At 33.4% G+C, this 12,249-nt stretch overlaps 1 protein-coding gene across 3 annotated transcripts in view; it reads right to left on the reverse strand.

Moving 5' to 3' along the window:
• The window catches only part of LOC145668719 (uncharacterized), a 311,815-nt gene extending 300,608 nt beyond the window's left edge, over positions 1–11,207 (reverse strand). For all 3 annotated transcript variants that reach the window (XM_081736828.1, XM_081736829.1, XM_081736827.1), the window contains exon 1: positions 10,949–11,207. In XM_081736828.1, the coding sequence (XP_081592954.1) occupies positions 10,949–11,031 (83 nt within the window). In that variant the 5' untranslated portion in view covers positions 11,032–11,207. The remainder of the gene's footprint in view (positions 1–10,948) is intronic.
• Positions 11,208–12,249: the final 1,042 nt, after the last annotated feature.

Here is a 12,249-nt window from a genome sequence, read left to right on the forward strand (position 1 = left end):
TAACGTAGGCTAATAATCGTTATATAAAAGAAGTTATAGTTAAAGAAATTCACTTACAAGTAATTTGTTACTACTCATATACAAAGTACCTGTTATTACACATAAATTAAGTACAAAATTCCAACTCAACACTTGGGTTCAATTCAACTTTTACAAAAAAACTCGGAAGTCCTTCATAGTAAAAGAAATAGATGGGCCTGCTTCTTTCTTAGACGATAAGTGTTTCATTAATGAACGATAATGTATTTCAATACTTAAAAATGCTACTAAAGAATGGTTCAAATTTCATAATCACCATTGTAATGATATATACTTTTTAAGGAAGAAATTCCACTTTACGTACAAAAACACTTTAATGTCATAAACTTGAGAAGCCCCCCCTTAAAAAAAAGTTATATATTAATAGAAGTTTCAGAGATGTGCATGTGAACGAAACGTTAATACTAACTAGACGAAATTTATACTGCAGAATAGAAATAAAAATAATCCGAGTATTTTATCGCCACGTGAACTGTTACTACGTAGTTCTGCACTAAGATTTTTAAAAATACAGCTCTAAAAATTGAAATTACGTTATTCCAACGTTACTGCCATTTTAATATACAAAATTAAAATCATTCAATCCTACAGCCTCAACAACATATCCTTTATACACAATAAAAAAATATATCGAATTGCAAAATGGCTACTAACAGATACGTACTCAAGATCGTCCGCTCCGCGTTCGCCACGCGTTTTCCCGAGCCCCACATACAATGGTGTGGGGAGAGGAACTGCGGCTCGCTGCCGCTTGCTCGTGAAAACGTCATACGAAGCACAGACATAAACAAAACTTTTGTCTCAGGGAAAGGGCGAAACAATGCACGTCTGAGTTTCAGCTGTTATAAACTTTATACTGCACTAGAGGTTATAATGTATTTGTATAATAATGCAGTAGTATAAATATTTTTCATTACTCAACCAGAAGAAAACAATATTACAAAGAAATAAAATGGTTTGCAAATCTGTAACTCATAAATTTACCAGATACCGTACTTCAATATTTTACATAGGCTATTTAAAATTAAATAATATCGGTTGTTTTCGTTCTTTCACACTGATTTCACTATCATAAGAGCTACGCAAATAGCACCTCAATTACTTCATTATGCTGAATCAGCATTAAAAAACCCGAATCGAACTCAAAACTACAAGAGAATGATAAGACTATACGGAAGAATTAAATTGAAAAAATTAAAAAATAAACGATAATAACAATCTTCTTTATAGTTATTATTTTCCAGAACGGAAAAAATGACTGCTCAAAAGTGCTTGAACGGCTAGTGAGCGCTCTACACACTGAGCCACTGTCCTTTAACTGCTGTTAATTTCGTTATATTACAAGTGAGTACTTCTGATTTATAATGTATAGGCTATATGTTATGTTCCTGCATTAAGACCTCCCACTGATGACCCAATACTACAATCACACAAAAGATCATAGGAAAAAATCGTCATTGTAAACTTAAGATACCTAATACACAATACTAAATATTCTGTGTTTAGCGTCTTTTTTTCAGCCGCGAGGCTATATGAGATATGGACCTACAGCTTAATACGAGATCCAAATCATGGACTCCCGACAGGAATCGAACCCGGGTCCCTCACGCCAAGGCCACATACGCCATACACGCAGTTACGAGGGAGCTCTAAATAGCTATATTAAAGTATCTTACACTACCTGCCAACTACGATTTTCCATCTTTATTTAATGTTACTAAATAATTTTTGAATTACGAACCACAGTTGTTACCCACCACATTACACAATAAATGGCTTAAAACATACAAAAAAAAAAAAAAAGTTGGAACTTAAACGAGGTGACTTTTTCATATAGACGTGTCGTTTCAACAGGAAGGTCACAGACATTTCCCAAACTGTATTAACTATTGCCACGCATAAGTCAACCAACTTATTGAGGACAAAAAACAATGGAAATGTGAACAATGCCTAGTTGAACTCACTCTGTGTAACTAAGTCATCGAATATTTAAGAATTATTGTTCAACAAAACCGACATGAAGAAGACAGAATATATATTAACTACGGCTGGGATGCGGAAAACAGAATCATCTTCTCCATTAATATTCTGACTTCAATATCAGTAATTAATATTCCATGAAAATAATTTTCAAGAAAGTGACAGATCAGTATTAAATAAGTATTCATCCACGAAAGTAACTAATGTAGTAGTAACACGTAGTTAAATTTATATGACCTGGCAATACATACATATTATCTCTTAAACGTTTCTAACAAATTGCATTACAAAATGGATACCAAAATATCAACTTAGTAATTACAAAGTTTATATTGCATATTATATTACAACATTATCTTTGTTCGACCATCTGTACTGCTTGATTTAAGAATATATCGCAGTTCTTCTACAACAACTGAAAACCAAAATAAACTCTGGTAAAGACAATAAAGATGCTCTCGCAAATTTACATTTATCAATTCGTCTACATTGGTAGCTGAAGCGGTCAACCCTCTCATACTACTAGTCACTATGTGAAGATTTGCTGTCACAATATATATTTTAGATTTATTCCAAAACATTTGTTAACCTAAAAAAAAGGGAACCTCAGTACACTTATGGGATATGGATAGCCACAGCGGAAGTCATCGTCCATAGCGAAATTAAACTACTACCGCTAATTTTAGTTTTTCTGTAATATCTTCAAAAAAAAAAAAAAAAATAATCGAAAAGTAGAAACGTAGTGAACTAGACAATACGATTTTGCAAGTGGTATATTTCCCACAATTCACCTATCTGCTTTTGGTATGCCGCTATTTACAGAACCCGCAAAAAAGCTAAATCTATCTACAGTTGCAAATTGAAAGCAGATAGAGGAGTTGGTGATAACGGAATCACATGCAAAATCATGCTGTCTACTTCACTACGTTTCTGCTTTTCGAATATTTTTATTTGTTTTGAAGATATTACAGAAAAACTCTAAAATTAGCGGTAGTTTAATTTCGCTGTAGTGAAGACTCTTAATGGATTGTCTGTATTAACGAACTTGGCCAAGATAATTGATCTAGCTTTCGTTCAAAAGGTAACGTGTGGAGTAACGGACGAACATCCTAACATTACAATCTTATACGGCCCATAAGTGTGATCCTAAACATGACTTCCTACGGTGATACTAACTCACCTGGACACGAGTAGTTTTCACTGAAATATTACCGTAAGATATAATATGTATTGAAATATACCCTTAAAAAAACGCAACAACGTACTTCACTAGCCCACGAAAGCATTTGAGTAGTAATTAGCAATTATTTTCTTAGTTTTTCTGTAAGACAACAAGAGTTACTGGATTCTCATGGAAATGAAATAGCCATAGGACTGTATTCAACATTTCTGCCGCCCTCTACGCTCAAGATTGCGCTTCTTTCCCCAGTATTTCTTCGTATTCAGTTACTTGTAAGATAAAACAAAAACAGACAAAAGGCAACACATTCTAGTTCTATGCTGACAACCAGTAAGCAATAGCCTCCGCACATTCTACCAACAGTAACGTCGTAACGTGTAAACTCAGTCGTGCTGTGGCACAAACATAGATCTCCCTCAAATTTCTCCCCTATGAATGGTCTCCCTTTCATCTTACTGTACTTCAATCTCAAATTTTTAATATGCCGCCCCTAGAAATTTGTCGCCTTGGGCTAGGGTCCTTATGTCCAGCTAGTGTTAAAATGACCACATGAACACAACTCTTAAATTCACTTGAGTATTACTTCGAATTCCTTTCCTGAAACAATTTTAAAACACGTTATACTAATAAAAAAAGCTATAAAAATGAACTATTACCGAAACCTACGAACCTAACAATTATGATGTCACTAAAATCACGACGCCTACATTTTTAGCTATATGAAAAAGACCTCAAAATACCGAATAGTTCACAAATAGTGTTTTACAAATAGGCAGGCGGATACACAACCTCTCAATTTTATATACATGAATGTTGGCCTGTATACGATAAGATGATAATAAAAGTTCTAGCTTACACGCAAAAAAAAAAAAAAAAATAATAATAATAATAATAATAATAATAATAAAAAATATAAAGTTCCCTGTATAAATAAATACTCATCTGAAAGAAATCTAATTATACGATCCACACTGAAGCAAACACTGCCACTTTGAAATGTTTCATAAAACACTAATAAAAGCAGCAAAATTTTAATCAGTTACCTCGACAACACGAGCAAAATGTGTGTGTGTGTGCAGATCGACAAGTTGGAAAGGCTATACACGTGCATAGATTAAACGTCATTTTTCCTGTACAAATTTGGAGTTCAACGGGACTCAATGTCGCATAGATCAACGAGTATTTTTAATTTTTATCTCAGAGATCTATATGGGAACGTATTATTATTATTTTATTTTTATTATTATTATTTGATTGAAATACTGTAGGATTCTGATCTTGATTCTCCACGATTTCTTTAAATTCGTCTTGTTTTGAGAGTATACATACTAAAAACAATACTATTTTTCATAACTCTCCTACCGACGTCAAAAAAATACCACTGTTTTGTCAATCCTCGAATACCTTCACTAGCCAAGGTATCTGTGCTTTCCAGGTCAAGGTTCATACAAAAATATTGAACTCAATTTTCCTGAATTTTCCAGGTTTTTCAGGTATTAATTTTTGCAATTTCCAGGTCTAATGAAAGAAACTAACATTTAGAGAACACATGAATCTTAAAAATAATAAATTTAAATATTTAAGAATGGCCACCCTTCTCCCCAATGAACGATTGGAATTAAATATTGAGTCACAAGAAAACAAATAATTAAAATAAATAAAATTTAAGTTGAAAAATTAAGTTGAGAAGCCTACTAAGGGAATTAAAAAGTAAATACTTTTGTTCCACACTTCAATACATTCAAAATATACAAAAATATTGAACTCAATTTCCCTCCCTGATATTTCCAGGTATTTTACTACCTATGATCGACTTCCCTGAATTATCCAAGATTTTTTTCTTCCAAACTCAATTTCCCTGAGATTTTCAGGTTTAACAGGTTTTCCAGGTAGTGTATGAAACCTAGAGGTGCAAGAATCTTAAAGATAATCTACGGTAAATGATGAGGGGCAAAGGAACTTTATTATGTTAGGAAAAATACGGCACGTACTATACTTTCCTTAACATTTCTTCAATTTCTGAAGAAGTTAAGGGCTTGGCCAGCAATAATATTCAATTTTGGCAATAGTTACACTTTTTCATTTAGCAGAAGAATCACTCGTTGTGATTGATTACTCATAGCTCTTAATATACAACCACGATATATAAAATTTATAATTATATACACATTTGTCCATGCTTCACATTTAAATTAAGTAATTTTACCAGATCACAGGACATTAAAATAACGACGACGGTAAAATTATCATAAATTTATCCTTAAAAATAATCACTCACAACAAAATATCTTCCCATATAAATCAATACTTAAAAGACTAAACAATGCGTCAAAAGATAGTATCAGTATATCCATTACCGTAGTAATGCAGAAGAGATGTTTTCATTATCTTTATAAAAACGAACTACCCTATCATGTTCATTTTTGCTTGTGACGTAGCATCTACATTAGCAAACACATTTTGTAGCATCTTCAGCAAAGCCTGTTATAATATCAAGTGATGGGTCATGCTGGTTAAAGAAATATGTAACATTTTTAAAAGAGAGCCTAAACTTTGGAACAATTGTGTAATTTTAGCACTACAGAGCACAATTTGTACGTAGTACTGCATTATAAACGAAGAGTTGCTACATCTAGGTAATGAAGAGGTTAAAACTGTAGGAAATTTGTAAACTGAAATTTGGATAACTTTAAAGAAAGAAACAACAGACAATATTGAAACGCCAAAGATTTAACTTCTGACCGGTAATAAATATGTTGAAAATCTTCCCGTATCAACTTACTGCGCAGTATAACACGGAATAACATATGGCCTTGACGCAGTTGCCAAAAACTGGCCTTAACGCAGTGTCATTTTAAACGTTTAAATCAAACCTCACATCCAACGGAACAGGTTAAAAGAAATAATAATAATAAACTTTACATGCAATTATTAAAAGTGTCAAAAACAAATCTTTAAGGAGATTACTAATATATTAAATTCAGACCACGATTCCAATTTCGAAGGAAGAACATCTAAAGCATTATTACTAAAATCTATACAGCTGATGTCCTCTGGACCCTTATCCATGGACTATGAGGAGACGAACATGATACTATATGCGTTGGACACTCTTTAGATACTTGACAAATTCAAATATTAAATGCGAAAAATTTCGTCATATATATACACCTCATGTTACATATATATAACTCAATCATCACCGTGCTTGTTTAATTATACTATCTCGAGGCTTACTCAATTCATGGGAACTACTAACGTCCAATTATTAAACACTGGTCATCCCAGCACTTAGGATCACAGTCATGTCTGAAATTGAAAATCATTTATGGGTTAAGAAAGTTAAGAAGTTATTACACTATATCCTAAGAAACGATTAGAATTTCTCTGAACATCTAACATTTTTGCAAGCAATACATATAAATATTCACTTTGTCAGACACGTTTGTAAAATGGTTCAAATAATTCCATACCTGATTCGATGTAGTATGAGATTGTGACAAGTGAGCAAACAGTTCTGCATATTCCACAGAACTGAATACTTACAAAACGTTTTCATATTTTCATGTACGCCGCTTGAACAGCGAACTTGTAAATACATTCAAAAGATAATCACTTTGCTCTTCCGTATAATGTTACAATAAAGTACAAACAAATATGTTAAATGTCGAACTTTCGCTATCAAGAATGAGTTTTGGTGGATATGGGAATTACATTGGACATAGAAAAAATGAAAATTCTCACACATCCTATTTCCACCAAAAACCTTAGCTGTCGCCGAAATTCGACGTTTAACACGTTTGTTTCAATTATAACAAGATACAAAACAGCACAGTAGGAGAATCTCTTGAATATATAAGTTATTAATCTTATACGCAAAGTATATAAGGGCATAGTTCTGAAGCTGATCACCCGCGTGCCGTAAAATTGCATTTAGTTCGCTGCAAGACCATTATCTCAATAATCTTGTCGTCAGTCAGTCTTGTATCAAAGTTGTGCTATTTATCTTCCACTGACGATAGGTTTTGTTGGGTCGAATACTGCTTCTATCTTCATTTACTCATCTTATTTTACAATTATTGTCGAACTCAATGGGTGGTCAGTTTCGGAACTTACTCCTTTAGAATCCAACAGGGATTCACGCTTCATATTTGCCTTTAAATACATAATAAAGCAACAGTTGTTTGTCGAAATAATTACCAATGAAGATGATGTTAATATTTTGATGTAGATTTTCCACTATCAAAAGCGAATTTTTAACACTGATCGTTTACAAAATTGAAATAAAGTATTACTTAAGTAAATTTCAAGCAGCTAGCAATAAGTAATTGAAAACTCTTATAGTAACAATAATTGGTATATTAGCTTATTTGACTGGTGAATATGATGACTGGTGGATTACTTGTTACATTATCTTCCTCGATACGTTATTTTCTGACAAGAACATCTGCATATGGTTTTCAGGAATAGATAAAGAAACAATCTTTTGCTAAAGTCAAGATATTAAAATCAAAATAATTATACATGATGGATCCTTATCTTGATATGCACTTGTAACTTTTGAACTAATCGAGTAAAAAAGAGCTGGAATTTTACACTAAGCAAATATCGACAGGGAGACATTATCTGCCATCCTCTGTGATACCACAAGGTTAGGTGTTACAAACTAACCAATAAAATTGTATTCTTTTAAATGGCACTACGTCAGGTTAACATATTTGACATCTACGTGTTAAAAGACAATTTACAATGTTCATTTATTATTCAATATTGCAACCTAAGGACGCACATAACAAATATTTAATTTTGATGGCCTCTACAAGCAGTAATAACGCAAATAATAGTCGGGAGCAGTGCACAATTAAAATCCTTCAGGGTCTAATACCATGGTCATGATACGACTGATTTCGGATGAATACGAACAGTTACAAAGGATTAAAATTTGACCATTTTCCAAAAGCCTTTATTTCGAAAAACTACTTAACTAGATAAGTACTTCATCCAATTCCATGATGGTTTTCAGTAGATATGAAAATCACAATGCCGTTAACACCAATTTGAATCTCACACTGTTCTGGAGATACGGTAAAACACTGCTTAAAATTATGTAATTCCGAAAACTTGTAATTATACCTATCAAAATGTATTGTAATATTATAGCAACAAAGTAATTTAGATTTTTTTTTTTTTCAATTTCGAGTAACACCTTATTTTAATCAATAAAATTTTATCATTTTTATCATACCTCCCAAATGGTTTGAGACATCAAATTGGTATAAACGGCATTACGATCTCTATATCTATTGAAAACCATGTACGTAATTCGATGTGATAATTATCTATTCGTAATAAAGTCCGTGAAAATAGTAAAATATTCAATTCCTTGTAACTTTGTTTCTACCAGTTCGAAATACGTCGCATCACGCCCGTAGTACTTTGGAAGTGTATTACCCCGTCCGCCTCACTTGCGTTATTGCTGCATAGTACCCTCCAAAGTTTCATTGGCTTTTCAAAGTTTGTGATAATATAACGTCGTTAGTTTGCAACAATGCATGACAAGCATGGTATAGTATGTTTTTGTTTTACATGTATATTTGAAATACCTCCCTGACGTAGTGCTATGTGAAGAAATGTAACTTTATGTTGGGCTGGCAACACTTAATCTGGTGGTATGGAAGAGTATGTCAGGTTTTCCCCTGTCATATTTGCATAGCATGAAATTTCGGCGCTTTGTATCCTTTAGTTTAAAAGTTACAAGGGTATATCAAGACAAATGGTCCACTGTATATATGTATACTGTTCTTCGACTCGAATAAGAACGTTTATTACCCCAGAAGTAAATCCTGTTATATACCATTTCTGTTTCTCTATATATCTAATGTATTAAAAGTAACTTTTTAGATGAAATTTAGTTCTCTCATCGTCTCCATACCAATAAGAAATATGTGCAATCAACAACAGCAGTGTTGTTATGTTTCACCACAATTTTTAAAATACGTTGAGAATGAAGAAGACAGTACGGAAATGCGTATTACTTTGCACATGTACTAAAGTTTATATAAGAAGAAGTAAATTTAAAACATCACGTTCATTTGGGAAACAGCTGAGGTGTATCAAGGCCAAATAATACATCCTAGCACGTAGGGTTTTATGTCACGGCACATTCCTTGAGTACTTTATTATGAACCCGTTTAAGAAATCTACCCTTGTAGCAATACAATACAACACGTGCTTCAAAGAAATAAATGTAATGTGAATAACCACATATATAAGCCATGTGCAAGGGAGTAAACAGCCCGCTAGTGTCCGCTACGATGCTGCTGTAATGGAACATCGTAAATGTTTTCTTTAAAAATCTCTTACATTAAGCAGTCTCCCGGTATATGGAATCAATATAATCAGTAAAGAACACAAGGCGTTTAGAATAAGTTATCATTTGCAAGAATCATACTCGTACTTATTTCACATGGCATATAAGTACTGGACTTTTAGATCTCGTAACGAAAGCCAATTTGTGTACTATGAGCTCATACTCAAAACAGCGAAAGTAAATGTCAGGGAAGTTTGTACAAAAATATAACTAAAACGACGGCATTACCTATGTATATACTCTCTCTCACACAGTAAGGGCACACAGTAGTACCTTTCGTCTTCCCATATCAACAACTTCATAATGAACAGTATAACTGAATTAGTTTTCTGTATTATACAGAGAAGAATGTCCTCTCTAGGTAAACGAAAACTGAATTAAAATTAATGAACCTGTCCCGATGATACTGACTTAAAAGAGCAGGCACTTTCGTTTTAAGTGTATTTTCTACAATTCTCGAGATAGAAAAAACAAGTTTATCATGCTGATGAACCATTGATACAAGTCATTTCACAATATAGAATCAGCCCATATTAGCTGTCAGAATGACCTAGAAGCAAATTACACGTATACATTATAGTCAAAATAAATAAAACGTGCGTAATTCTTACAAGGGCAATATTGTCAAGTATAAACGGATATTGTTTATCAGCTCTTTTCAACATCTAATGGATAACCTCTTATTGTCAACGATGTTATGAACCATACTATGTATCTGCTAACCAACAGACTCAAAATAGACAAAAATTAGATTGCAAGCAACGATATTTTGAGCAACTGCAAGTACAACAAACAGGTTTCATTGATGAATGCAATAACAATCATAATATCCCATTTTGTGGAATGACAACGTATCCAATAGGAATAGCAATCTTCACTAACAAGAAATATATAGTATATAGAACTTTAAGAAATGAAATGTTTAACTCACGACCTTTGGCGACGCTCCACCGAATTCCCACCTGACGGAAACTACGTGAATAAGAATAGCACTATCATATTCTCCCTCGGCATATCCCTTCCTGGAAGACACTGTCACAAATATTTATTCTCACCTCTGAACAAACATCACATGACAAACAATAGGAAAAGAACACTGAATTGCATTAAATAACACTCCACAGTTCTAACACTAGCACCAAATTCCTTCCACACTGCACTATTTTTGACTCTTCTTTACACTATATGGATAACCTTTTTGAGAACACTATAAGACATTCTATCACAACACCTAAATCTCAAAAACTACATTTTCACCAACAATGGAAAACTATGCTCCTATATCAATGGTGCACGAGTGGATCAGGTATCCAGCACACGTAGCACACAACGAATACATCCAAATTACACTAACTGCAATGCTGCACACCACAACATACCGTTTGAAATGCTCTCGAATTCGTTCTTCACGGATATTATCCGGTAAATTCCCGACCCAGAGGTGGCGAGTCTCTCTAACCATTTTGTAATAAAGTCTTCATGTGGACGACATTGTTTGTCTCGTCGAAAATATACACAATAACTCCATAGTAAATTCCTTATCCACGAAACACATTTCCGCTCCGCACACTACTCTACACGAATGACGTCACCGTGGCGGGATAATAACCAAAACTTCAAGAGGATCGCAAACTGCGCGCTAGCCCTCATGACAGACTGCGAAGTAAACTCAGAGAGAGTCTTGCACCTTTTGGAAAAGTCTACTTTTAACAGGCCGCTCTCAAGGGATGGAAGGTTGTAGCTTTTCACCATAGACTAACAAAATTGCCGGAGAGAACGGAGCGCTCGCCTTTGTCTCGAAATTATGAAATGGATGTCATGTTGATCATTGCACAAAATATGTTTTTCAAAGGACACATAAATAAATTAGTTTAATAAGCTCAAAGGGAGAATAGTAGTCGAAATCACTCAAGTTCCACATTTATTTCCATCTTTTTCTTTTTAATAAAAAAGTATTACAGCAACTTCTGACAGAAACAAAATTTAATTTATTATATGCAGGAATATGTTCAGGTAAAAATCTGCATTTCTTTTCTATTTAAATAGCCAGGACATCTTTATATTGAAATATATTGTTTAGAAAATTTTCATATCATAATTCTCAATGTACAGTATTAAGTGTACCAAACTTAAACATTAGTGGCGGATAATTGTTATGTTCAGGGTGTTAGCAGTAGCCTAGCGTTGAGTTTCGTAAAATTGGAAACCTGCTTTATTTAAATTAGACTTAAATACACAACATAACAATTGCTTCAGCGCTTCACAACTACAGAAGTCAAAATTTATTATACAAATGTCCGATTACTGTTTCAAATAATATTAATAATTGGTTGGTAGGGTTAAAGATTAGTGTCTCTTTTCTCCACGAAGTTATATGGAAATAGTAGAGCGCTTCCTTTTCCTGTCAAGAGTCCCTGGTTCTATCCCAGGCCATGAGTTTGTGGTGAACAACATAATATCCAGGGTTTTCCTTTTCCTTCCCACATCCTTATTCCACTAATTATTTCATAATCATTTATTTTCATTTATCCTCCTTCTCACTTACCTTAAAGGGCATAATCGTGAGACGTGAAATCAAATATTTTATTTTCTTCAGTTTAACGTGGTTACTGAACCAATGTAGCTCCCACCCGGAATCGAACATTGATACTTCATTATCGAATGTCCAATAATAATAATA

Source organism: Thermobia domestica, chromosome 13 (assembly GCF_964235325.1).
Source record: "Thermobia domestica chromosome 13, izTheDome1.hap1.1, whole genome shotgun sequence".
NCBI lineage: Eukaryota > Metazoa > Arthropoda > Insecta > Zygentoma > Lepismatidae > Thermobia > Thermobia domestica.